Source organism: Alternaria metachromatica (assembly GCF_023757995.1).
Source record: "Alternaria metachromatica strain BMP 0045 chromosome Unknown scaffold_25, whole genome shotgun sequence".
Taxonomy (NCBI): domain Eukaryota; kingdom Fungi; phylum Ascomycota; class Dothideomycetes; order Pleosporales; family Pleosporaceae; genus Alternaria; species Alternaria metachromatica.
Genome location: NW_026055516.1, coordinates 205,829 through 232,062, shown reverse-complemented (window position 1 = coordinate 232,062; position 26,234 = coordinate 205,829). Strand labels below are relative to the sequence as shown.

The 26,234-nt window shown below is 54.1% G+C and overlaps 11 protein-coding genes across 11 annotated transcripts; 6 read left to right on the top strand and 5 right to left on the bottom strand.

Moving 5' to 3' along the window:
- Nucleotides 1-338: 338 nt before the first annotated feature.
- On the bottom strand, nucleotides 339-2,209 carry J4E83_008562 (uncharacterized protein; the record flags this gene model as incomplete). The annotated part of the gene is made up of 2 exons (XM_049335458.1): nucleotides 339-2,052; nucleotides 2,205-2,209. 2 exons carry the CDS (start codon nucleotides 2,207-2,209, stop codon nucleotides 339-341), a joined length of 1,719 nt encoding a protein of 572 aa, XP_049185465.1.
- A 506-nt stretch (nucleotides 2,210-2,715) lies between these two features.
- On the bottom strand, nucleotides 2,716-3,260 carry J4E83_008561 (uncharacterized protein; the record flags this gene model as incomplete). Its single annotated transcript, XM_049335457.1, has 4 exons — nucleotides 2,716-2,895; nucleotides 2,950-3,008; nucleotides 3,058-3,198; nucleotides 3,257-3,260. 4 exons carry the CDS (start codon nucleotides 3,258-3,260, stop codon nucleotides 2,716-2,718), a joined length of 384 nt encoding a protein of 127 aa, XP_049185464.1.
- Nucleotides 3,261-4,014: 754 nt separating this feature from the next.
- Nucleotides 4,015-4,794, top strand: J4E83_008560 (uncharacterized protein; the record flags this gene model as incomplete). Its single annotated transcript, XM_049335456.1, has 2 exons — nucleotides 4,015-4,078; nucleotides 4,127-4,794. The coding sequence occupies 2 exons, from the start codon at nucleotides 4,015-4,017 to the stop codon at nucleotides 4,792-4,794; spliced, it is 732 nt and encodes a 243-aa protein (XP_049185463.1).
- A 356-nt stretch (nucleotides 4,795-5,150) lies between these two features.
- On the top strand, nucleotides 5,151-6,487 carry J4E83_008559 (uncharacterized protein; the record flags this gene model as incomplete). The annotated part of the gene is made up of 2 exons (XM_049335455.1): nucleotides 5,151-5,265; nucleotides 5,316-6,487. 2 exons carry the CDS (start codon nucleotides 5,151-5,153, stop codon nucleotides 6,485-6,487), a joined length of 1,287 nt encoding a protein of 428 aa, XP_049185462.1.
- A 1,920-nt stretch (nucleotides 6,488-8,407) lies between these two features.
- J4E83_008558 (uncharacterized protein) lies at nucleotides 8,408-9,742 on the top strand (the record flags this gene model as incomplete). Its single annotated transcript, XM_049335454.1, has 1 exon — nucleotides 8,408-9,742. One exon carries the CDS (start codon nucleotides 8,408-8,410, stop codon nucleotides 9,740-9,742), a length of 1,335 nt encoding a protein of 444 aa, XP_049185461.1.
- Nucleotides 9,743-9,764: 22 nt separating this feature from the next.
- On the top strand, nucleotides 9,765-13,462 carry J4E83_008557 (uncharacterized protein; the record flags this gene model as incomplete). The annotated part of the gene is made up of 2 exons (XM_049335453.1): nucleotides 9,765-9,862; nucleotides 9,913-13,462. The coding sequence occupies 2 exons, from the start codon at nucleotides 9,765-9,767 to the stop codon at nucleotides 13,460-13,462; spliced, it is 3,648 nt and encodes a 1,215-aa protein (XP_049185460.1).
- An 871-nt stretch (nucleotides 13,463-14,333) lies between these two features.
- On the bottom strand, nucleotides 14,334-15,905 carry J4E83_008556 (uncharacterized protein; the record flags this gene model as incomplete). The annotated part of the gene is made up of 1 exon (XM_049335452.1): nucleotides 14,334-15,905. One exon carries the CDS (start codon nucleotides 15,903-15,905, stop codon nucleotides 14,334-14,336), a length of 1,572 nt encoding a protein of 523 aa, XP_049185459.1.
- A 3,513-nt stretch (nucleotides 15,906-19,418) lies between these two features.
- J4E83_008555 (uncharacterized protein) lies at nucleotides 19,419-19,768 on the top strand (the record flags this gene model as incomplete). Its single annotated transcript, XM_049335451.1, has 2 exons — nucleotides 19,419-19,443; nucleotides 19,497-19,768. 2 exons carry the CDS (start codon nucleotides 19,419-19,421, stop codon nucleotides 19,766-19,768), a joined length of 297 nt encoding a protein of 98 aa, XP_049185458.1.
- Nucleotides 19,769-20,204: 436 nt separating this feature from the next.
- Nucleotides 20,205-20,861, bottom strand: J4E83_008554 (uncharacterized protein; the record flags this gene model as incomplete). The annotated part of the gene is made up of 1 exon (XM_049335450.1): nucleotides 20,205-20,861. One exon carries the CDS (start codon nucleotides 20,859-20,861, stop codon nucleotides 20,205-20,207), a length of 657 nt encoding a protein of 218 aa, XP_049185457.1.
- Nucleotides 20,862-21,303: 442 nt separating this feature from the next.
- J4E83_008553 (uncharacterized protein) lies at nucleotides 21,304-22,042 on the bottom strand (the record flags this gene model as incomplete). Its single annotated transcript, XM_049335449.1, has 3 exons — nucleotides 21,304-21,537; nucleotides 21,590-21,953; nucleotides 21,999-22,042. The coding sequence occupies 3 exons, from the start codon at nucleotides 22,040-22,042 to the stop codon at nucleotides 21,304-21,306; spliced, it is 642 nt and encodes a 213-aa protein (XP_049185456.1).
- A 367-nt stretch (nucleotides 22,043-22,409) lies between these two features.
- J4E83_008552 (uncharacterized protein) lies at nucleotides 22,410-24,678 on the top strand (the record flags this gene model as incomplete). The annotated part of the gene is made up of 2 exons (XM_049335448.1): nucleotides 22,410-24,059; nucleotides 24,112-24,678. The coding sequence occupies 2 exons, from the start codon at nucleotides 22,410-22,412 to the stop codon at nucleotides 24,676-24,678; spliced, it is 2,217 nt and encodes a 738-aa protein (XP_049185455.1).
- Nucleotides 24,679-26,234: the final 1,556 nt, after the last annotated feature.

The window sequence follows — 26,234 nt, the reverse complement described above, 5'->3', positions numbered from 1 at the left end:
CCTCAGAGGATTGAACAGAAGCGCGACCGATACACCAATAAGAATGACTGGGTAGTAGAGATAGAGTCGATCTCCCCCAACCTGATGAAAGTTGATTTGCATAAACAGTCCAAGCATAAACAAAGTCCAACAAGGAAGCTAGAATACGTCAGTGTCGGCGTACCAGAAATGGAACCAGTACTAACCTCCGCAAGTTGCCTCCAGTCCAAGTGGTGGCGGGTATCGTATTCGAAGATGAAAACATAGTTGATCTTGTGCTCGTGCCACGTCCGACACGCGAGAGTGAACAAGAGAAGAAGGAAGTTGATGAGGAAGTACCCAGCATATATCTGAAGATGTTAGCTTTGCCCTATCCATCGCTTGGATGAACTCACCTGCAGCAGATAGCTCGTGTTCACTGCGAGCTCGTTCCCGTCAGTATTGTGCAGATCTGCAATAGTGTTTGCTTTGATGAGACCCTGGATGCCAAGTATAACACCCGCCGACAGTAGCAGACCGTTGCGGAATGTGTTGTCTGTGTAATCGCCTGCTCGTGCAATTTTGATGCGTAGCTTCCCGATGGCGACTTTGTGGTTGCCCTTCTCGAAGTATCTCGCGTATAGGTCCTCCGTTGCTCGAATGTGCCCTTCGATTACGTCGCTGTTCACGAACCAGGCTTGGTTGACCTTCTCATTCATGTACCGCGACGACGGTCGCGCGTTGACGGTCTTGTCATACTTCTTGTTGATTTTCCGGAAGGCAGTCCGGTTCAACAACGCGTAGGACTTGAGAAGCTCAAGCCCTCTGTAGTACTCCTGCAGTGCCACCTTGAGCTTGCGCTTCGCTGTCTGGTATGGCACGTCGGGCAGATCTGGCCGTCTAGCAAAGTCGCGACGGCTATCGGGATGGTCCTTGGGCTGAAGAGCCGCTGGGGTCGCAAGCTGTGTTATGTTCTTGGTGCTCTTCCCGTACTTGCCAGCGTTGATAGCGTCCAACGCGGCGTCTATGGGGTTTAGGAAAGTGTCCTTGAGAGTGTTTCCAATATTGCCGTTCCCGTTGGCCTGCTGGTTTTCGTCGCCCGAGCTGCTGTTCTGACCGTTGCTCAGCACATGATGCCCGTCGTGTTTCTTGTGGGCCTTCGCATTAATCTTGTCCGTCTGACGCTTGATGACCTCGTCGATACGTCGGTCTCGCATGATGTGAAGTTGGTCGCGGAGCACATTGAGGCGCTTGGTAGCCTCGTCTTCCTTGTGCTTGTAGAACGACTCGATCTTATCCAGCTCGCCATCGAGGAAGTTGAAGAACTCGGCTTGTCGGAAGTCAAGATCGCGATAGGCTTCGAGGGGAACGTCGCCTGGACTGTCTGGGGGAGTCTTGCTGCTCAGCGAGAACAGGCGGCGTACCGATGGGCGCGACTTGTGCTCGGTGATGGGCCCAGGCAGCGAGTTCATGCGCTTGGGGGTGAAGACGCTCTTGTATCGGTTGGGCAGCGAATTATGATGCTTATGCGGCGACACCGTCTTTCCGACCTCGAAAGCATTGTCGTTGTCGTTCTCTGCTGGCGGAGGAAGCGTGACTGTCTTCTGCTTTCGCAGCGATGCGCCAGACGCCGCTCCTCCTTGCGGGGAAGGGTTCTCAGGGTCGAGCGCAGCCCCAGGCAGCTTCAACGACGGCGGTGCCTTGGCCTTGTCTGCAGAGGTCCCAGTCTTGGTGGCGCCATCAGATGTGCTTCCCTCAAAACTGCCGTAGTTGTGTGCCCAGTCGCGGCGGTTCGTCTCGCTCTGTGCCAATGGCTCTTCTTCGGGCGTGCGGCCACTCTGGTTGCTGTTCGCCCTCTGACGCAGGCTGTGCTGGCTGCGGCTGTTGGTGATAGCAAGCGCCCTCAGGTCTTCGGGGTCTCTGGCGCTGCCCGTCTGGTCACGGTTGAGGTACGTGTACTTGGGCGCGGCGTCGAAGGGCGAGGGCAGGATCTGGGTGCCGCGTCGGCGGAGGCGTGGGGTCGATTCGACATTGCGGAGGGCGCGACTGATGGCCTTGAGCTTCTTCTTGCCCACCTGAGGTATCGTCAGTCGTCTGTGGCATTAAGCGTCGGCTAGCGGAAGTCGGCATCACCTTGTAGTCTAAGTACTTGAGCCGCCACTCCGGTACCAGATCGCGCTCTAGCTCTCTACTGCCGTCAGTCCCGTGGATGGAGTTATTTAGGTGCGTCGTCTCACTTTGCGAACTTCATGACCGTCTCGTCGGCGCGTCAGTACCCAAACACGATCAATGGGGGGCACAAAAGCGCGTTCGCGTTTCTCGTCGATGCATGAGGTTCCGCGCAGGCACACTGTAAAATGTTTCACGGATGCGATAAGGGTTAGTAAATGCGAAGATGGTCGCGTGCTACCTCCAGCAGTTAAACCGTGGTTGCGAGGGCTGTCACGATGAGATTGAGTATACCGCGGAGGAGATTTGCACGAATCATGTTCCCCTTGGCAGCTATTGGCGCATTGGCGACAACGTCATAGCTAGGGATCCTGTATTTTGCAGGTGTGGAAGCCCCTCAGAAGCATCCAGCACAAGACCGGATAAACACATACGTCGATAGAGACATGCAGCTGCCACTGTTCACGAAACACGTTGACGATACCGAGGGGCTGGCCAGAGCACTGGTCTCAAAAGGATTGAGCTAGTCCTTCATTGGATTCTTGGTTGCTTCTACGGGTCTGACCAATCATAGCCGTGTCTCCTCCGCTACCATCCGCGCCTCTCAAACTTCTCTGGGCGACCGTACTGCTGAGGGTCGTACTGGTCCGCGCCGTGGTTGTCGATGTAGTGCTCGTCGTACATGCGCTCTGCATGGTGCTCTGCGTCGCGCTTGGCCTTCTCGCGGTCGAACCAGTCCTCGCCCTTGGTCTCAGCGAGCTTGTCAACCTACAGACATCCAATTAGCCGCTATTTAATATACCGTCTCACGGTGATGCTTACCTCAGCGCCTGCGAAGCCGGCAAGAAGCTCTTTGGCGAACTGATGGGATACCGGCTTGCCTGAGACGACGTCAGTGTGCGATAAGATCAAGCATGAGGAAATACATACCCTCTTTACGCTGGTGGTCTTCAAATGCCTTGAAGCCTGCGAAAGCAGCTCCTCCAGCGATCATCTCGTGTCCCAGACTTGACTTGTTCTCTTCGAAGTTGTCATTCTCGTATACCTGCTGGTAGTTGTCTTCGTTCTTGTCTGTAATGGAGTCAGTGAGAGATATCTTCGAGAAGTGAGACACACGGACCCCAGAAACCCATTTTGATAGTTGATAATGTGAAGACGAAAAGATGAGGATTGATATTGGACTTGTCTGTAGTTCAGGAATGGTAGTTGAGTGTAGTGTCCATTTTAGAGGCGTACTTTGTCAGCCTTTAAGTATCTCTCCTCGGACAACCGATGCCACGCGGCGTCATAGTCGGCCAGCATTCATGCATCTGTTGGCAGTAACAAATCACTCATCGAGGCCGATCGTACCCCTCTCTTCTCGCCCTCAGCCATCCAGGGACCACTTGTGGCTCAGCTGTGAAGCACATGCAGGGTCCTTGAGCTCATTCTTGCGCCACTTTACGCACCAGACCGCTGACATCTTGATCTGAGTGGCTCATACTTCGTGTCGGCACGTTTGAAAGTATATTGACGAACCTGTTGTGGTATAGACGCGTGCGTAATGGGCCAGGATGTGGACGTCAGATCAACGGGACGCTCGGCACAGTCAAACAAGCTTCCTTGGTAAAGCTTAGCCTCGCATGACGGAGCGTCTAGGCTCGCGAGCTGAGGGGCTGCGCCTGCAAGAGGTTCCAAATACTCATTGGACAGTACCACAGAATGCGAAACGAAAGTTGAGTTCTCTTGCCAATACTGTAGCCTGGCCTCAGGTAGGATACCTAGGTAGTTGGGGTTGTTGCTTGTTCCGTGGTAGAAAGCTTGGCTAGTTAGCGCGCGATCATCTCCCGAGTCTCAGGTGCTCCAACTCCACCATGTACTCAGCCACAACCCCATCTTCGCGACAACATGCCGGGCCGACTCCCCACGAAAGCTGACTTTCCATCGTCGGTGACCTTGAGCATCACGCCACGTATGTCGCAATCTCCAGAGTCGCTCTTACCCTCGCTAACTCGTGCAGCGCCGGCTTCGCAACCACCCACGAACATCTTGATCCTCCTACACGGCCTCGGCGACACGAATGCGTCCTTCACGAAGCTCGGCGAGCAGCTGAACCTCCCAGAAACAGCATGCATTGCGATACAGGCGCCGAACCCTCTGCCGTTCGATCTCGGTGGAATGCACTGGGGTGAAGACATGATCTTTGACTCCACCACGGGCGAAATGGATATGGATACCGGCGTCCAGAAGTCGACACTTCTGGTCCTAGATCAAGTCATTCGCGAAGGTCTCATCGGCAAATGCGGCTACAAAGCGCGCGAGATCATGATCTTTGGGTTCGCGCAAGGCGGCATGGTCGCACTGCAGGCTGCTGCCCAGCTTGAGGAAGAACTAGGCGGGGTCATCAGTATCGGAGGACCTCTATCACAATCAGTGCCACTGAAGGCTTTGGAGAAGAAGAGTAAGACACCAGTGCTGATCTGCAAAGCAGACAAGAAGTCTGCGGTCACCGACAGTGCAACTACAAAGCTGAAGGATGCTTTCAGCTATATCGAGTTCAAAGAGTGGAAGAAGAACGGTGACGGCATGCCGAGCAGCCGTGACGAGATGCTGCCCATCATGCAGTTTTTTGCTCGTCGGCTCCGTAGTACCAGGGGAGTTCCGGCAGGTAGCGTCGAGATCGGATAGACACGTCAGGGAAGATATCGCGGGATGTTTTGTCGAGGTCAGTCAAAGCCTCCATGCGCCACCACGCGCATGCGGCGCCTTTCCAAGTGCTGGGTAGGTAGCAAAGCAAGGACACCAAAGAATACAATCGGCTCCCCAATCATCACGCGATCTGGACATGAAAAATCCCACACCAACAATTAATCAACGTCGCTTGCCCACCACATTCCCGTCATCGCGCCTTCGTGCCTTCGTGCCCTCGTGATGCATGTGTCGTGGTCCGAGCGCCTTCTACGTCACTTCCATTCTTGAACACCATTCGCTCGTCGTCTTCCACCCTCCCGAAACCTACACACGTCTCACCGCTAAACACAGTCATGGCGGTGCCGAGGAATTCTTTGCGAGCCTTTCTTACACACGCGAGAGGCGCTCTCCGGAGCGCCATTGAAACTAGCCAGAAGATTACATTCGTCATTGGCAATGAGTCTGCGGGTGAGCATGACTCCTGCTCCACAATGGCGCTGCATACTCATGAAATGCAGACCTTGATTCGATGTCATGTTCCATTTTGTACGCATACCTCCGGTCCATGTCGCCGCCCAAAAATGCCTTTAGCCCACTTTACGTACCAATCACAAATATTCCAGCGTCCGATATCCAGCTACGACCGGAATACTTGGCCGTATTCAAGCACGCCAATATTGAGTCAAAGCACTTGATCACGTTGGATGACCTTCCCGCCCTGTCAGACATACAGTCGAAGCTCGCGCCTGAGAATACCAAATGGATCTTGGTAGACCACAATGCGCTGCAAGGCCAATTGGGCAATATCTATGCAGAGCGTGTCGCTGGTGTTATTGATCATCATGACGACGAGAAAAAAGTACCGGAAGACACAGGCGACGAGCCGAGGATAATCGAGAAGTGTGGCAGCTGCACTAGCTTGATTGCAAACTACTGCCAGCCATCATGGGACATGGCTTCCGCGTCTGCCTTGTCTTCGGGGGCAGCCCACGCCCAGGGTGACAGCATGTCCAACGACGCTGCCTTTGTCAAGCGCTGGGATGCAGACGTCGCCCAGTTGGGACTGGCCAGCATTCTCATCGATACGGCCGATCTCCACGACGAGAACAAAACGACCGAGCATGACCGTAAGGCTGTCGAGTACCTGGAAGCTAAGATCATGCTCTGTCCCCCGCTGGCTGCAAGCTTCGACCGCGCCAGCTTCTACAAGGAGATCAACGCAGCAAAGAAAGACATTGGAAGTCTAAAGCTGCACGACATACTTCGGAAGGATTATAAGCAATGGGACCAGGGTGGCCGAAAGCTCGGTGTTAGTTCTGTTGTCAAGCCTATAGAGTTTCTCCAGGAGAAAGCTGGCGACGAAGCAAGTGCCCAGGCATCCGACGCCTTCCTCAAAGCGTTGGAGGATTTTGCAAGGGAGCGTGAGCTGGACATGTATTCCCTGATGACCACATCGTCGGGTGCAGATGGGCAATTCCAGAGAGAACTGTTACTATGGGCCTTCAACGACGGCGCCGTGTCGGCTGCCAAAACATTTGCCACGAATTCAAAAGATGAGTTGGGATTGGAGGACTGGCAGGGCTCCGACGACATTGACAGCAAGAGCGAGTGGAGAAAGACTTGGTGGCAGCGACAAGTGCAGCACAGTCGGAAACGTGTCGCCCCTCTACTCAGGGAAGCCATGCCTTGACTATGGGTTCTGGGCAAGCTGTGATGGAGTCGCGGAGGCAGCGATCGGGTACAATGGTGCCGGCAGAGCGCTACGCTGGCGCGTTGGTGTCGGATTAGCGGGGATCGCCACGATTTCGCATGTCTTGCATTGTAGATAGGCGCCTAGCAGCGATTGGGCAGGGCAGCCGTCAGCCCAAATGCCGTTGGGTAGAGTACGTGGAATGGCCATGGGTACCTGAAGAAGGAGCGGTCTGTATGCGGCAATCGTGTGGCGGGGTATTACACGCGACCGGCAGATGGTCGACGATCTCCGATAGCCAGCTGGAAACGAAACATGTTCAGTGTAACATTTCAACGCCCACGCAGGATATTCTTATCTCGTAATATTACGATCGCGATTGAGTTGCCATGCACCAGGATATAGCGGCAGACGCACTGCGACTGCAAACATGCAAAAGGAACGAAGCTCCGCAGCGACTGCAGCGATAGCCCCAAGCAGGAGATGCTGCAGAGAGTTTAGTATGTGGTGTGACGGTGCGGCTCATTGGATGGCGGCTGGATATGCATGGCGGAGTGATGAATGATGTCGAGGATTGCGAGGCACTAGGCATGCACTGGGAGATGAATGGGAAAACATGGGTTCACAGCGGTGCAGCGCGATGCTTTGGCGTGCAGCATGTTGCATGGCATGGTCCTTTTTGACAGCCATGCGCTGGCAGCGCAGGGAAAGAGGGCGACTCCACTCGCCGGCCGTCACGTCAGGAGGGCGAGCAGAGCTGCGCGCAGGCGATTAGCTGAGGGGCGTCGTCTGTATTGGCGCTGCAGCTGCAGCGCCGAAGCGTGTTTGAGAGTTTACGAGTTGCTCTGCTCGTGAGGGCAGTGTGCCGTGGTGAAGGGAGGAGGGGTAGCGTGGAGGGGCGGTCGCAGAGGCGGCCAGCGATACCGCCTAGTCTCTCTATGGCGACATCAACACGGCCAGCACCAGCGGCGGGAGAGCGTCGCCGAAGCTTCTACCAGAGCGACGACGGCGCCGATCCAAAGCATGCGTTGTCGACGAGTCTCTGTGCGAGGCGGGGATGGCTGGTGTGGGAAGGCGAGGGTCTGAGCTGAGGCATTCGGCGGGCTGGTCCTCATTCGTCCCACTGCGATGTGCTGTTCCTGCAAGTCATCGCCTGGACGGCTCCATGGCGACATGGAGGCCGTGGGCAAGTCTGGCGGTCTGGCACGGCCACCAATCTGAAGCAGCTCCCCCGCTGTATTTCGCACACGGTATGCTCTCTAGGCGGCTGGCGGCTTAGCAGTAGTATGGGATTAGTCGGGGGCCGTTGAGCTGCAGTCGTGACTTGTTACAGGGACTCGAGGACGAGGCCCAATCACGCTTCTTTTGCCTCGCTTCTGTATCATTACCACCTAAAGAGTCAAGACGCGCCAGCGCATACGTCGAGCGCGGTGGAGAGGGCGCGCCCAAAGCAGTTCTTCTTCTCCCAAGACTACCGCCCCATCTGGCAATGCCGTAGGGGATCTCTGCCACCTTCTTGAGGTCCGCACCTTCCGTAGGGCTTCCATGGGGCTCTCTCATGGCGACATGATGCGACGAACCCAACTCACAGCCTCGCCGGCGCAGGCTGGCAACACTCCGCGTAGGTGCCCATCTCCCTCCCCGTGCTCTGCTATCCCCCCCGTGCGCGAGCGCGTCTCCGGCCAATAGCTGGCGCGGGCATCAATGCGCTGCTCTGTGCATGTACGATGAGCTGGCAGGCGAGCCGACGCTGACTTTCTCGTAGCCGTGTCGCCCACCGTCACCCATGTGTCGTCCAGATGCCACACGCCCTCGCACACTACTTCTCAAGTCGACGACCCGCCCGCTGAGGCTCCGCCTAGGTCTCACAGCCCGCCCAGGTCGCCCTCACCTCGCGCTCCCAAACCACCACCGGCCACCATGGGCAGCCGACCTGGCGGAACTCCAGACGTCCACGCCGACCGCCATGGCCTCCAGCAACTCCAGCGCCCCCAGATACCCGCCTCCATGTCTGCCCCCGCCGGCCGCCTGCCGCGCCTGCTGCCCGCCGACCTCTCCTCCTACACCGACTCGTACCTGCCGACTGCAGCCATCCCACCGTCCGCGACTTCCCTCGCCGAGCTCGCCCACCTGATCCGCCTCCAGGGCTACCAGGAGCAGCGCAAGACGCATGCCCGCGTGCGCCTGCACCGCTGGCTGGTCTCGAGCGCCCTCTCCGCACGTCTGGTACACTGCGGCGAGCTGGCCTACCGCACGCTGGTCGACAACTTCCGCTCCGACGACAAGAAGTCGTTCGCCTCTCTCTACAACGCCCTCAACGATGTCCGCAACTCGTGCGATGCCACGCGGCAATATGCCCTCTTGGAGCCGGATCTGGAGTTTGGCAAGTCCAAGAACTTCCGGAGCGAGAAGCCTCTCTCTGCCTCCACTTTCCTCAATGAAGTCCCGTCCAAGATTCTGGACAACCTTCTCGATTTCATTTCCGAAATCCGTACGAACCCAGAATTTCTTGCTGCTCGTATTTCCAGTCTCTCGCAGCAAGAGCTCACTTCTCTCACGTCTTTCCGTCAGACCATGGACCCGATTGACTCGGTCATGTTTGCAAATGCCCGTAGCCGCAACGCTCCCTCGCAGAAGGCCCAACAGCAAGGAACAAGCCCGGTAGAGCGTCTGCTATCTTTCCAGCGCCACGATCCGCTGTCTGCCCTAGTCTACACCATCTTCGCTAATTCATCCGGACCCGACTCGGCAGAGGACCTTCGCCGCACAGATGTATGGGCCACTGTTTGTGCCAAGCTGATCAAGAACAACAACCCCAACTTCATCCGCACTGTGCTCGATGTCTGGGCCGGCATGCGAGAATGGCCCGGAAAGACCAATTTGGAGCTTTATCTTATGCAGACCCTCCAGGATGGCCAGTTTCTGCTCGAGAAGCCCGAGGAGCAGGCCGCACGACCCGGAATGCAAGCGACCCCGCGCTCCAGCAAGGACACCATCGCAGCAGACGAGTTCTTTGACAAGGCTGTCAAGCGTTTGTTCGAGGTCGTTGACGATGAGCCCAGTGCCGGCGGTATCCCAGAAGGAGTCTTGGAGATTGGAAATGCCATCCTTCGCAAGCTGGAGGACGAGAAGAGCCTGCGCAGGGCTTCGCAAAATTTCTTTGTTTCGCGTTGGCTCTTCTCTACCTTCCTCATGAACGCCATCATCCATCCCGAGGCATGTCTACCCTTTCTGACGCAAGAACTGCGAAACTAACACTAAACAGACCCATGGTATCATGATCGGCCACCACATCAGTGAGCATGCTCGCATCAAGATTCTGAAAGAGGTCGCCATACGAGCGCAGAAATATGTCGTGAACATGACCTACAACTGGTATGGCGCTATGCTGGAGTACCCTTGGGCCATCAGCTAACAAATTGTAGGAAGCAGAAAAACGAAATCCTCCCAGAGATCCGCACACACATCGAGAACATCCTTGCCCGGTTCAAGCACACCAAGACACCCTCAAAGCCAATTTTGCTACCCGCAAAGGCTATAACATCACCCAGAGAAACTGTGGAGGTTCAGCCATTCATTGTCTTGTCACCAGCCGACATTGTCACCCTGGTCAACGCTCTATTCCCGGAGCGACGTCCGTCATCCAGCCACATGGACAATGACAGCCAGCGCCGTACGGGTCTGGCTTCCTCTGCTTCTTCCATGTCCGGAATGTCGGTTCCATTCCGCAATGCCGCCGCTTCCGTGACTGACGCAAGCTCTATCCTGAGTGCCAGTGCTTCTTCAATGACCAGTGACCAGACCTCGCGCGAGCCACTTCTGGACAGCAACCCGGTATCCGGCGAATCACCGACAGAGATGAAGCCTGCACCAACAGAGCAATACGGAAGACAGCTGCGAATGGCATGTTCTGAGATGACTCGCCTCCTAGGTTTCGAAGCCACATCAGGCTCTTGCCATCCGTGCGCAGAGCGATGGGCTGTTCTTTACATCTCCGCCGATGGAAAGCAGCTGAAGCCGCGTATGCGCAAAGACTTTGATGATGAGGATGAGCACGACGAGGACTCACCAGACAGCGACAGCAGCGACGACGAAGAGGGCGGGAACAGGTTCGATCTTGGCAACGACTACCACCAGCTGAAAGAGGCAATCGCCAAGCTGGTGGAGGAGTACGAGATTCCCAAGGATCTTGCGCCCGACAGCGAATCGAAGAACTTCAGCAACAGAATGACGACCCGCAAAAGCACTCGTGGACGTGGCCCAGTACGCAACGTCAGCGAAAACCTCGGATCACGCAACCCATACAACTCCACTCAGAGCCAAAGCCAGCTTACCAACATGATTGCCAGCCAAAGAAACGTCTCGTCACGGCGCTCACCACAATTTCCGAGAAGTCACAGCAACCCTCAAGTCGGCGAGAAGCAAGAGAACAACTCAGTTCTGGTCACCATGCTTGAGACTGCCATGTACCAGTGTCAAGCACGATCCGATTTCGTCAATGCGCATATGTACTACAAGACATTGCAGAGTCTGAAAAGACTCAGCTCTCCGACATTGGTCAAGAACGGCTACGCAGCCCTTCTCAACTACTTCTCCCGCAGCCCGCGCGACCTCCTCAGCAAGGCAGCCAATGCCATTGAAGAGTTCGAGGCCTGGTTCGTGTGGCTCAAGCAGTCCCAGGAGCGGTCAGATGGTATGGTCGAAGAGATGATGCTCACGTTCAAGAATCTTCGAGACAAGATGTGGTACATCACAGATGTCCGCACTTCCAAGCCATACGAGGACGCCAGGAACGTTGCGCTTGCTCTCAAGATTATGGACCAACAGTCAAAGATGCTCAACGTCCGGGGCCCTTCAGGCTCCCAACCGCGAAACAGCAACAGCTTCTTGCGCCAGAACGAAGCTCAGCTGGTTGACCTCATGTCAGCCTCTCAAGATTTCGGTGGTCCGAACAAGCTGTCAGATGAGCAGTCGCAAATCACGCTGAAGTGGCTTATGCAATACAGCGTAGAGAACTTCTGCAAAGGCGAAGAGCGGATACATCGTTTCTGTCTCGAAGTCGACAAGTGCGTCACCAAGGTCATTGGTGAGGGCGTCCTTGATGGGCCCGTGCTCTGGGCCAGCGACCTCTACAAGCGCGACCAACAAATTCTGGAGAGTGGACGGCAGAAGGGCGACCTGTTTCTGACTGGTGTTGGCACTCTTTCCATCGCCGGTGATGAGGAGTACGAGACCCACGGCCGACCTGGTTCTCGTAGCCATGACTTCTCGCAACGACCAAGCCAAGGTAGTCTGCGTGCCGCAGCTAACCGTAATGGATCTTCCAGTTTCGACCAGAGCCCCTGGGGAAGAAACCCCATGGATGCCCCCGACTACTTCGGCGGGTCTTCACCCGTTCATGCAATCGACTCTATGGCTACTTTCTGGTCACCGTTCCAGACCCAAGCGCAGTCTCCTACCAACGCCACGAGCATCCGACCACGTACCGCATCATCATCGAAGGGTACGGTGATGCTGAAGCAATCTGCAATGGTCAACGAAGACAAGCGCCGCTTCATGCTCGATCTTAAGCAAACACTCACAGGCCTGCTTCTGAGTGACCTCGGAACAATGGTCTTCGCCAACGGCAGCGAGACAGACTCATGGTTCGGTGGTGATTTGCTAGACGACTGCTTCGAGCGTAGAGATGAAGAAGAACGGAAACGCAAGAAGCAGCTCGCCAAGAAGAGCATGAAGAACATCCGGAAGCAGACCCTGCCCGACTCACGCAACTTGCCGCTGGAGACGCTCGGCCGCAACGAGCGTGGAACAGCGGCCCCGCCTGTTGCAACTTTCCAACACGCCAGTGCATCCGACGCTCACCAATCTGCCGGCGAGCAATCTTCGACTTCCAGCGACGCGACTTCGCGTTCCGTTGGCAACGCCACAGCGAAGAAGGCTGGGCTACTCGAGTTCCCGTACAACGTTGCTTTCCGACGGCTGTTGGGCAGGTTCCAGACACATCCCAACCCATACTCTAAACTGCATGCACTGTATGAGCTAGAGCTGCTCATCATAGCATCACTCTCTTCTCGAACGGGCCGCTCGTACAACAACCGTCGGGAGACTCTTCCCCCAGTGCCTCAATCACCCACCCTTGGCACCATGCCAGAGCTCAGTTCTCGTGAGCCGGCTACTCAAACTTCTCGTGCACAAAACCTCGAGGAAGCCATCGCCAACTGCGAGGAGCGCCGCTCTCACAGCATGAGCGTGGAACGCGTGAGCAACGCTTCTCCCCTGCCTCGCAACGGTGCACGCTCTCCAGTTGGACCACCAAGCACAGACATGATCGTTGAAGTCATCCAAGGCCTCTTCCGCGACGCTAACATTCGACCCAAGACCCTGTTCCGAGACCTGCAGTACATCGCATCTTTCGTGCCTGCGCAGATGCTGGACAAGACTGCACGAGGCAAGGCATTCTGGGATGTCGGTCTCGCTGCTCTTGGCCTCAAGCAAGACGTGTGCCGAATCATGGTAGAGCTCGTCGATGAGGTCATCACCCAGAACTCGAAGCGCGATGCAGGCAAAGTCAGCAGTGGAGCTGCTGTCGAGAAGGCTGGTGCATCGTCTACTACACCAGCTCCGGTTGATGAACCGCTATCCAAGTACACCATGGAGGATGCCGGACGCATGCTTCTTATCACTGCCAAGGAGGGCGACGCAGTGGCCGAGCGTGAGCTTGCGATCTTTTACCTCACATCGCCCGAGCTTGTTCATCGCACAGTCCTGCCGCTCACCAGGCCCAGCGAGGTTTTCAAGACTGAGCTTCTCAACCGTGAGAGGAAAGCGTCGCAAGACCCCGCCCGCAGCGACCCAATGACTATGTGTGTCGCGCAACACTGGATGGAGCAGTCCATGAAGGGCGGCGACCAGCTTGCCGCCAAGTACTTGCGCCAGCGCAGCGAGCTGGAGAACATCAACCCGAGCAGGGCATAGTATGTCTTTTTCCGCATTTGGTGTTCGACTCTGCATTGATACCCCCGATCCGTCGACCTATTCTTCATTACCAGCGATACTGCGCCAACCTTTATTCATGCATTTTCGCCATGCGCACAACATCTTTACGGCCTATATACAACCATGACGGCCGGTCAAGCATAGCGAGGAGTTTCCCCATTTTATGTCTTTCACATTACCATCAAGGTTTTCGACTTTAAGCAAGCATGATTCCCCCTGTCGCCTTGATCTTCTTCTATTTGCGTTCTAGTTTATGTCTTCTTCGTCTTATAACTTTACTCTTTTTTTTTCAAACCCGGCGCAACATGAAGGCTTCGACGATATATGACGCTTGTAGATCCACAGGAAAGGGTACAACGGATGGGATACCAAATATACCAGGGGCTTCTCCAGGAACATATGGAGCTCGCGCAAGGCCAGTGCTCCATTACTTGTCTTCCTCGGATTGTTTTCCACCGATGGCTTTCTATATGCATGAGAATAGGCTTCTTCAAGGATACGACAACGAATCTCCTTGGACATGAACGATATCCTTTTTGGGCTGGTATCTGATGTTTACATACCATATAGCGTAGATTTCTCTAGCTCTGCTGGGTAGTAACGGCATTGGAATGGATAAATTGTGCAAAAGTAATGGACTGTGTGAGTTTGTTGATGTGATCATGATTGAGCGAATGTAATGGACTGTAAGATGGTGTTGCAGTAAGTTGGATGCCTGGTATAGTGCACGCCGAGGATGGAATACATTGACTGTCCTACTCAACACAGCAAAGCCACCATCAACAACCCCAACCCCACCATCAACATCTCAATATCCTCAACACAGGTACCTCACACGAAACACCATTTCTTAAACATCCCTCCACGAACTGCGAGCTGGACGAGGCGAATCCTCCGGGCTGTCCTCCGCATGCGCCTGATGCATACTCGTCCCACACATACGGTTCGCCGGGTCGTCGACACCAGCACCGTGGCTTGGAGTCATACCAGTCATCCTCGGGCGCATGGGTAGACGAGTAGGCTCTTGGAACGACAAACTGCGGTGAGCACTTGGTTCGGCGCCGAAGAGTTTACGACGTGCCTCTGCAGCGGCGGAGTGGGCGGTCTTGGGAGCGGGAGTGGACTTGTTGCTGGACTTTTTGGAAGGATCTACGTCGGGGAGCGGGAATAGAGGTCGAAATGATGGTGCGCCTTGCTCGCGCAGATCAATTGTTACTACCTTGTTATAGGCCTTCCGTGGATCTTTGGCATGCCAAGTAGGGGGTTGCGTGGAAGTCTGGACGTACTCATCGGCTAGGTCTTGGGACTGATCCCATAGGTTTTGGAGCTCTTTCAACAGCCTCTGGTCGTTGGCAGCTTGGTTTTGTACCCCGTGAGAGCTTTCGCGGCCGTAGAAGCGGAATGGGTCGAGCTCGGCGGCCACTGTCTGCTTGGGTGGTGATTCTACGCGCTTAAAGGTTAATTTCTGCTCTTGGACGGGCTTTTGGTCTTGTTTTGCAGGGTTCTGTTGGAGGAAAACAATGGGTTTCGGTGCTTGGTCTGCTTGGCGAATGATCACGTTGCGGCTTGGAGGATTAGCTGTGATAGTGTGGATTTGAGAAGGTTGTTGGTCTGCTTGGCGGACATGCGCATGACGAAGTTGGTGATCAGCTGGGGATGCTTGAATCTGAGCAGCTTCCTTCTTATCCTGCGTAGTCCGCTTAGGGAGGAATTTCGCATTCGGTCCAGGTACCATGCGCAACCCAGTGGAACTATCGCCTTCCAACTGTATAATATTCTTACTGAGCAACTTCGCTTCGATGTCGGTAAGGGTATCCAGGAATGCTAGACAATCGTCCATGTTTGCAAAGTCAGCTCCACCTACGGAGACGGGTCCGTCGGACTGGGTTGCCACACGGAACCGGCCGAGGCGGTGATGCTGAGGCTGCTCGTTCGGAGAGCTGAGGATGAGCGTGTCGGACGTGTGAGGAGCGTGGGATGACTGAAGGGAGTCACCATGGTCTTCGGCATGACCTTGTGCGTGTAGCTCAGCAGAATCGTTGATATATTCGACATAACGGGAGATCAACTCCTCGCCTCCCTCAAAAGCGATAACATCCCACACCCACTGAAAGTCAACTGGCATGCCGAATTCATCAAATATCGGAAAGCCATGACCAGACTCCCACGCGTACATCTCCAAGTCGTCGAGGTACTGGGAGCCTTCGAGCCAGTCGCTGATGATACTTCGCACTTCGAGGTTGTTCTGGTGAGTGGGACCGCTTGGTCCTTCTGAGGGGTGTGGTGGAGTCCGTTCTAGGTATGCAGCAAGCGCTTCGAGATCTTGGGGCGGCATGGGTTGTTGGGTGTCCAAGTGGATTGGTAGTGTGAAGTAGAGCTCGGAACCGCTTGGAAGACGCACACGGTGCGCATCGGGGTGCATGATGAACTCGGCGCAGCGCCTATCGCTAGCATGTAGGAAGGAAGGCATGTTCTGGAAAGTTGATGGTAAGATGTACTTGATAGATAGTGCTCTCGTTAATTTGCTGGTGTTTTGATGATGTGAGGGTTTAGTGGATATGGTAGAGTAGGGGAGGAAAAGAGGACTTATATATCTACCATATGTGACAGTTCACCTCTGTGAAGTTTGCACTCTTGAAGCCAGGTAGCGTGTATGTTGGACCATGGTGTTTGAACCCAGCGCACCAAACCGTGGAAGATGTACTTCGATCACTCGTAGGGCTCTGTGCTGGCATGCCAGATTTCATAGACATAACTAGTTATTGAAGCATAAGTATTATCAGCTGTGTATCCAGCGTAGGTGCGAGTGTTTTCGTTGAACACAGTAATTTTGCCTTGGGTTGGATATGATTGCGGACTATGTGAATGGCTCATTGGCTCTACGTTCAGTGTCTTCCTGCGCGATTTCGCTTTCCTACTCTGCCACATGCGCTCTTTCAGCGTCTTCGCTGTCTATGCCCTCGACTATACACCCTTTGATAGCAGGCAAGCGTGACAATTGCGTAGTGTCGGGCTAGAATTAGTGTCGATGTCGATTACCGTTAGAATCATGTGACTTGATGGCAATCATACCATATATCATAACGTCCCAGTGTTTGTCGCTGCACTGAGGAGATGGTCAGAAGCAAAACAACGACCACAGGATTCAATGATAGAATCCTCCATCCGAGCAATATGGACAACGCGGCGTATTGAGCAAGTGCTACTGATAGGCGCGGTCCTGGGTTGCCAAGCCGCCATCGCTACGATGTTTCCAAACTTGGCTGAGAATAAGTGCTGGCATACGTGAAGAGCTCAAGTAAGATGCACATTGAGGAAAATGTTGAGCGAAACAATAGCGATTGCGATTTAGGAAAGGATTGTTCCAAGGTCTGGGGCGATGATTGTTCAGAAGCGCACGAGCGATAAGATGCACTCATGGCTGAGTCCGGTACTGGATCGATGCGCAAAGACGTGCGGCAGATATGAGTCAGGTGATGATGTCACGGACGGTGCAATTCAAACGATGATGAGGAGATGGAACGAGGAGTGCCGAAGGGAGAAGCAGAGACCCATGATGATTACAAAGCGGCACCAGATCCGCTAGCCTCGGGCTTCGGAACCATCCAACAACACCAGTACCTGCCATGGAAAGAACTCCAACACGTAGCCACGAAAGCGAAGTCGACACCATACCGCGTCTCTCGATTAAGATACTAGCAATATACATGCATTTAGGTTCATCCGTCTTACAATGATTCAAAGCTCTTACACGAGCGTGAAGTTCAGGTTCTTTCACTACCCCCCAACAGCGCGTCCAACCAACGTGAGCGCAGTGACTTCGTCTCCTTCATGAACCCCAGCCGAGTCCCCAAAAGCTTGCGATCTGGGTCAATCTTCCCCTGCATCTCGGTATCCGACGCGCGACGTGCAGCTATGTGCATCTCGCGGTCTTTCCGGAAAGTCATTGCGGGCGTTGGCTCGGGGTGATGTGAATGCTGTGTTGACAATTTCGTCTGGAAAGACTCTTTGCGAGGGGATGAGAGCCAGATTTGGTGGGCCTCGACGTCGCGGTAGTGTTGCCATGCTGCTCGGGCGCTGGTGTCGGATGGTGTGGTGGGAGACTGTTTGCATTTAATTAGGTTGTGAGTGTCGTGATAACGGGTGCGACCTTCCTTCATCTCAGGAGCTGTAGCATTAGTGAATGCAGGCTTCAAGGCGGTCTTGTGAAAGCTTCGGGCTTGAAGCATCGCGATGCGGGCGGTGGAGGAAAACATGTTTGTAGGGTCTCTTGAGGCGACTTGTCAGAGCTTTCGCAATGTGGAAGTGTGAAAGGGGATTATATGATCAAATATGTGTTGTTGTATCTATGTGCAAAAGCCGAAATATGTTTGTGAAAACACAAGGAAGGGTGTGTCTTATCAACGTAACCATGGGTCGGCTGTGTGAGTCGACCGATGTGACCCAATGATATGACGCTGCATATGGCCAGAAGATGTAGGCAGAGGCTGCATAAACAGAACCCTTTCCCAATGCTGGACTGAGAAATGTATGGGGCTGAAGTAAGAGTGTCGGAAGGGAGGTAGTGCGTCTGGGAGTCCTGGAATGTAAGACCTACTCATAGTTGGACGTCGACATTTGCAGAAGTCACCGCGTAGTTTAGCCTGACGCCATGTTCGGTAGACAGTAGGAAATGGAGGAAACCTTCCAAATACCGTTTTCCAGCACATCTCGCATGCATATCGTGCTCGATCGATGGGGAGTTCTACGATTATGTATGAGCACCAGCACTGGAAACATACGGTGCGCATGCATTTCATGCAAGATTTGACGTCGCTCAAACCACCGAGAGCATCGCAGATGGCCGACTTCCAGTTATTGGATATCCTGGGAGTAGTATCTATAGTCTTCTTGCGAAGTGGTTTTTCGCAAGTGGTCAATCTTACCAAGCAGATTGCGCAGGGTCGGCAAGCCGTGCTTCGGGTAGTCTGCTAACGGACTCTTGTCACAACTACAGGGTCTGGAGACTAGTTGGAACGGATACAGGTCTTCCCGCTTAGGTAGAGCGGGCGCGTTTGGTCCTTTCATGATGAGTCGAAAGTCTGAGCTGCTGATTGCAAGTGCTTGAAAGTCAGCAGGGCGTAGATGGGGACATAGCGCCTCAAGGATAGGGTATTGGTGAACAGCGTCAAGGAGGTTGGCCATTCTGTCCGTCGTGGAGAAGGGGCTGGTGGAAGAGTTCAATACAAACTACATGCTGACGATCCGTTAAATAATGTTGAACAAGTCATTCAGTGGTTTCAGTGGCTCCCGCAATATGTGACCATGGTACGCGCTGTTGTGCTCGTTGCTGCCTATGCAAGTCCAAGGTTGCGACATGGCTACGTAGGTAGAGTGGCTCTGTGTACTCAGGTACTGAGGTCAAATCAGGGTGAGACGGGTGGCGCAGTAGTAGCAGGAAGATGTATCGAAAAATATGGTCTTCAGCGCTCAAACGAGAAGCAACAGAGAACCGTGGTATCTGCTAGCGTGATGGTGAAGGGGAAGGGAAGAGGGAAGAGCAGCGATGCGGAGGGTAGATTGCTCTGATTGGCTCGGCGCACGTGCCATCCGAAGCTCCACCGGAAAGCATCGCGAGCTTCATGTCCAGTTCAAACCAACCCACGTCACGCGCAAGCAACACGTTGCTTCCTCTCGCTCACCTAACCCGCAATCATCCACCTCGAGTCTCACCGGTCGAAGAGATCGGTCCGAGTCTCTACAACTTCGCGACATAAGCCCGCAGCAAGTCGCAACCTTTTCCATAAGACACGATACCGCGAAACATTACGCAAGCATCCTTCGGTCCCTCGCAGAAAACTTTGAAGAAAACGGCCTAGGCGCGCTCACGTACCGGCTGAGTAACGCACTTCCACCAAATATCCGAACCAGCGGTTTTTGAAACAGCATTCTCCCAATGGCACTAAACGCCTACCTAAACAGTAAGTCTCGCCTCTACAGCTCCTTGCCATGTCATTCTCCTAACAATTTCTAGAGCGGGTATCAGTACTCACCCTCGATGGCCGCACCATGGTCGGGCTCCTCCACTCGTGTGACGGCAGCATGAACCTCGTCCTCCAAGAAGCCGTCGAGCGCATCATCCGACCGATAGAAGACGAAGAACCCAGTGAAGAGGTGCCTCTTGGGCTATACATCATACGGGGTGATAGCGTGGCAGTGGTGGGTAGAGTGGATGAGGAGATTGACACGAAGATTGACTGGGGCAAGGTGCATGGCGAGGTGCTGGGCGGAACGAGACATACCTGAGCGGGCGGGAGGCAGCGATACGGGAACGGAAGATGTCACGCGAAAAATGCATACTCAAGGAACCAAGGGAGCTCAAGGATAGCGCCCAGAGCGACGAATCTCCGCGGTTTGGGACGACACCGGCATCAGAAGAAACTGAGCGCATAATGCATGACGGGCGCTATTTGGATTGGATAAAGACAATATGCATACAAGGAGGAAACGATACCCACGAAAGCGCAAATATAACGCTGAGTATGTCATCTCACATAAACATTTCATGCACCTGTACTGACCTTCCAGACTATGAAATGCATTTGCTTGTATATACGTCAATGTCGCAGAATCGACAGACCGTAGCATACCCATGCTACTTGATATTGACGCCTTGCCATGCGTCATGCCTATGTGAAGTTCCTTCAATGCGACTACTCGTAGCCCGATGCAACCACCCTGCTCACTGTATACTCCTTCCCACGCCCTGTCCAATCCCCACAATATTCTTATGATCGTTAGGGTTTGCAGCAGCTTCGTACAGCACAGAAACAGCCTCCTTGTTCAGCTTCATAAAGTCTCCCTTGAACGCCAGATAGCTTATTCGTGTCTCGTCCTCCTCGCCATTACTCCAGTTATCCTCAAAGAACAAGCTCAGACTACGTGTAGTGCCGAACTTTGCCCTCTTGACGGGTATCTCCTGCACCTCGCTCGTCTGGCTGATCTCGAGTATCTGTGTAGGTTCCTTCTCGGCGGCCGTCTCGAAATCGAGCGAGTCTTCGTTGACGAAGACTTTGAGGGTCTTGGGACAGTCGGGGCCGGGGCTTGTACGCAAGATGATGGAGTGTAGGCGGACTTGGCCCGTGAAGGGGACCGTCATGAGGATCTGTTCGTCGGCGCTGCTCTTCAGCTCGGGTTCCGGATCGAGACGCTGCGCCCAAGTCTTCTGGCAGATTGCGCGGCCGCTGTTGGATTCATCTTCGTTGAGGGTGACAAGCTTGGGGAAGTCGAGTTGTTCGTAAAGTATGTTCTGTAGCGCGGGCGTGATGTCATCGCTGTGGTCGTGGCCGTCGCCATGCGAGTGGTCGTGATGCTCGTCGTGACAGTGTGAGTGCGACATGTTTGCTGGGGTTGTCGGGTGTGTTTGCTCGGTAAGGCTGATGGTGGTGGGGTGATGGCGGGGTAGCTTTGAGCTTCGTGCAGGGAGCCTGGGGTAAGGCTTGTTGATGCAGCGTCGGAAGGTTCTGGTGGTTTGGAGAGGGATGGCAGGAGAGACGGCGTAGTTGTAGGGCAAGGGCTATGACGCAGCGCGCTCGGCGTGTGAAGAGAAGGCGAGGCTGGCGTAGACGGCAAACATGCAAGACGCCGCATCATTGCCCATGTTTCGCACACGTCGTCACCATCTGCAGAAACGCGTAGAACAACGTCGCTGATAGAATCCTGTGTATATGCGTACATGTAGCAAACATGCACCATGCCAAGTGTCACATGGTCCACGCGATGCCAGCAAAACACCCCAACGCCACGCTCTAATGCAATCTATGCGCCAATGCAATGTCTCCTCACGCCAGCATGGGCTGCGATGCCTGCTCGGCAGCCCTTTCCCTCGCCCTTCTCGCCGCCCTGTCCTTGGCCATCTGCGCCTTCTCTTCGGGTGTGAACTGTGGTTGTGCGACGGGCGCGTCAGGCAGTGCAGGCACGGTGCCGTTGACCTCGGCTTCGAGAGCATCGAGCTCGTCTTCGACTTCGTCTTCGTCTTGGTTGGACATTTTGTTCGCGAGGAGTTCGCTGATTTCCTGTTGCGCGTGTCAGCATCCATCTGGTGAGAAGCGTGGGGATGCGAGGCACCTCTTGATAAGCCCGAGCCTCTTCGTTCTCGCCCAGCAACTTCTCCACGTTTTCTATGCCGCCCATCTCCTTGTGTATCTCCTTGAGCACTGCCGTTCCCTGTTGCAGACCGAACAGGACATCCTTCTGGACTAGAGCGAATTCGACATCACTCGTCAGGATCTCGAGCTGCGCTAGCTGAGCATCGGTCTTGGATAAGAGACCCTCTTGGTACTTCTTTCTCCTCAGCGCCAGCTTCGCTTTATTCGTATCGCCTTTGGTTAAACACTCTTTGGCGATCTCCTTTTCGCGATCGGTCAGGACAGTAATGCGCTTCTGGTACTGTCGGAGCTTATCGCGCTGGTTCTTCATATCCAGGATCGCCCTGGCCCGTCAGCAGCGCTTAAACAGAGTGGAAATCGAAACTCACTTATCCTGGGCTGAGATCTTGTTCGCGCTGGTTGAGTTGCCCATATTGCTGCGAGATCCATGAGGGATGGGAGTTGCGCATGCGACATGACCCTGTGCCTTGATTGACGTATGCGGGCTAGAGCTAAGCTAAGCTCGGCGCTACGCTTATCGATAGCTGTCGCGAACTTTTTTGGTGATGCGACAATCACGCGCAACATTACCGTTGCATACCGATTCACCGTGCAAGTCTCGTGTCGTAGCCCAGTCACCACTGTGCCGTATCAAGCTTCACTAGCTGCACATAATCCAGGTTTTCTCGAGCCTTCTCGATTGTCGGGTGCTTAGAAAGATCCAGCATTCCGACTACGCCAAGCGAATACATCCAAGTCTGTACCTATCTTCTGACTCAAATCCTACTACCGTAGTCGTTATGGTCTCAAAAGGTCGACCATCCCTCCAGGCAGGCCTCGACAAGGAGGTGTACCAAGTAGTCCGTAAATACCTGGACGAAAAGGGTGAGTCGGCGCTGAAGCTCCGGTTATCCACGGTATACGACTACATACAGCGATCAAACTCCAGCTTGAAGAGGCGGCCCAAGAAGCAGATCGAGGACTCTATTGACCGCGTAATTGACGTTATCCGCGAAGACGAAGAATCCGACGACGAGGACGAAATGGCCGAACTTGAAGGAGACTTTACCATGGACGAGCCAAAGGAGAAGAAGGATCGATCAAGCGATTGGATGAACAAGCAAATTGTCAATCAATGGGCGATTCCGCCTGCCGCGAATGGGGAAAAGAGCGAGAAGAGCAAGAAGCGGGATAGCGGGAAGTCGAAAGAAGAGAGGGAGGCCAAGAGGCAGAAGAAGGCAGGGGCTCAGGAGAACAAGATCGATACTGCTGCTCCAACGGGTGTTACACTAGAAGACATAGGGGGTGTGGAGAAGGTTATGACGCAGCTCAAAGAGCACCTGGTACTTCCACTTCTCTGCCCACAAGAATACGCCAACCGCAAGATCCCAATACCACGCGGTATACTCCTCCATGGACCTCCTGGATGCGGTAAAACAGTCATAAGTCGAGCGTTCGCTGCAGAGATTGGTGTACCCTTTATTGAGATTCTGGGCCCATCCGTCGTTTCAGGCATGTCTGGAGAATCCGAGAAGCAGGTACGGGAACACTTCGAGAAGGCCAAGGAGGTTGCACCATGTCTGATCTTCATCGACGAGATCGACGTCATTGCGCCTAAGCGCGACAGTGCACAAAGTCAAATGGAGAAGAGAATAGTTGCCCAGCTTCTCATATCCATGGACAGCCTAGCTATGGAAGGCAATAATGGCAAGCCTGTTATTGTACTCGCCGCTACCAACCGCCCTGACAGTCTTGATCCAGCCCTACGTCGAGGAGGTCGATTCGATACCGAAATCAACATGGGTGTACCAAACGAGCTCATGCGACGGTCTATACTCCAAGCTTTGACACGCGAACCGAAACTCGCAGAGAATGTCGACTTCGGTGTACTAGCGAAACGGACAGCTGGATTCGTCGGTGCCGATTTGAAGGATCTTGTTAGCAAAGCAGGTACATGGTCTATGGATCAGTATCGAAGAGCACTTGAGAAGCAGGCAGCCGACGCAGAGACTACAATGGACATTGACGGCGGTCTTTCGCTCAACGCGGATAGTCGGGTGTACCAATCTATTCGGCGCCTGATCACCCGCGTAAAGGATACGGAAGCTCCACGGCCTGAGGGTTTCGAAGATACCGTAATTTCGATGGAAGCTTTCGAAGCTGTACTCCCCACTATCACCCCATCATCAAAGCGAGAAGGCTTTGCCACTGTGCCGGACACTACATGGCGAGACGTCGGAGCGCTGGCAGGTGTTCGCGAAGAGCTCGAGATGGCTATTTGCGAACCCATCAAAGATCCGGCAAAGTTTGCCAAATTCGGTATCTCAGCTCCTACGGGTGTGCTACTATGGGGACCGCCCGGTTGCGGTAAGACGCTTCTGGCCAAGGCGGTGGCGGCGGAATCCAAAGCAAACTTCATCAGCGTTAAGGGGCCAGAGCTTTTGAACAAGGTACGTTACAAAATGGCCTTCAAAAGACATTCCGCATACTAACAAGTTCCAGTACGTTGGAGAGTCCGAAAGGGCCCTACGCCAGGTGTTCATGCGCGCCCGCTCTTCCGTACCGTGTGTCATCTTCTTTGATGAGCTGGACGCCCTCGTTCCGAAACGCTCCACCGAGCTCCACGAAGCTTCCGCCCGCGTTGTGAACACACTGCTCACAGAGCTCGACGGCCTGTCCATGCGTGAAGGCATATATCTCATCGCTGCTACCAACCGGCCCGAGATGATAGACGAGGCAATGCTCCGACCCGGGCGCTTGGAGACCCTACTTTACGTCGAATTGCCCAAGCCAGAAGAGCGTGTGGATATCCTGAAGGCGCTCATTCGGCAACGCGGCGTTCTCAGCGACAAGCTCGCCGAAATCGGTCGCCAAGACGTATGCAACAACTTTTCGGGTGCTGATTTGGAGAGTTTGTTGCGCAAGGCCGGCCAACACGCACTGCGGAGACGCAGCGAGGTCGTCGAAGAGCATGATTTCGTCGAGGCGGCAAAGACGGTTAGGCCGAGTGTGGGCGATGTGAAGAAATACGAGGAATTGAGAGAGCGATTCGAAACAAAACTCTGGTAGGGCCTGGAGGTACTCACTGTATTTTTGTTCACTTTCGAAATACTATCCGCCAATGTATCCATCCAGGTACTTGATAATCTACACGTCATCCTCATAAGTCACTAACATATCTCGCCAGCTGATGCCAACTATGCGTCCATCATCTGGAATCCCAATGCCCCGTTGTACCCTTCTCTCGCCTTGAACTTCTTCTTGAACCAGCCTTTCAACCCACGCCCACTCGCTTCGTCATCATGGTGCTCTTCTTCTTGGCTCTCCTTACTATCGCCACTGGGCCGCCAGTCCTTCCTCGGCGCTCCTGGAGTCAACGGCGCATCGCTCGCAACGACGCTAACATCGCTTTCCTTACTCCTCCGATCCCCTTTGCCAGCCAGCATTCCCGTCGCACTACCAAACGTGAAGAAAGTCGGGGTTCCCATGAATGTCGGTGAAACTGGCGGCGACCAAATCGCCCTCGCGCTCCCTTCACCAGCGCTCAAGAAACTCGATACGGTGGGTGATCTCTCCGGAAAGCCTGACACTGTTGGCGACGTTGCCGCGCTCCATCCAGCGACTTCAGCCAAAGCGCAGTCGAAACAGCCGCTGTTATCGATGCTTTCTTTGTAGCGCAATTTATACTTTCGACAGGAGCGGCCGGTGGCGGGTTGACGTTCACGGGGTGTGAGGATAGCGCAGTAGTCCCAGCGGAGAAGGGTGGCGTGGGCGCAGTGGCGGTACCGAGTGTTGATTTCGATGCACATGTTGACTGGCGTGTTGTTTGCGCTATCCAGATTGGATTCTCGCACAATAGCAGAGCGATCTATTCTAGAATTCTCACAAGCTAAGACTAGGCTGTGACAAATTACGTGTTTGATACCGAGGAGAAGGGGTTATTATGATGGAGAGAAGTAGGAGATGACGCATCTTTAGATCGGCTCAATGAGAAGGTAGCACGCCAAAGGCTTGATTGATGCTTTCTCCACTTTAGCGTGATTGCGAGGTGGGATTGTGAAGAGAAGCGTGCTGCGCATGATTATCGTGAAAGCGCTTCCATGCTCCTTTGACCTCATGAGCACGAACTGCCGTGGTTCGTTCGCATGTATAATGAACTTCACAATCATGCGTCCGTGACTTCGCGTCTCAGCGTGAACGTTATATCCCCCCTCAAACATAATTGTTGAGCGACCAAATCGCAAGTAGTTTACTCATGTTATATACTATCCACCCGCCTTACTCGCCTCAGCATGTTTGACAATGATGCTTTCAATACCGCGGAGACGAACTGACTCTCTCTCTCTACTCTTTCCGGTAACTCTTGAAGATGTCGAAAACTGCGGTCATACCACCGAGCCAATGCGCTTTCGAGCCGTGAGTCCTGCTTCCACGGAGGGAGATGGCTCCACGATATTCCTTCTTCGAGCAACTTCAGAACACATCCGTTGAAGACTGCGGTCGTAGGACCGAGCCAATACAATTTTGCACCGCGGGGAGAAGTAGCAAGGCCTACGAAGATACGTGACAAAATATCTGTTTTGAGTAATCGAACAAGACAGCTATCGAAGACTGCGGACACAAGG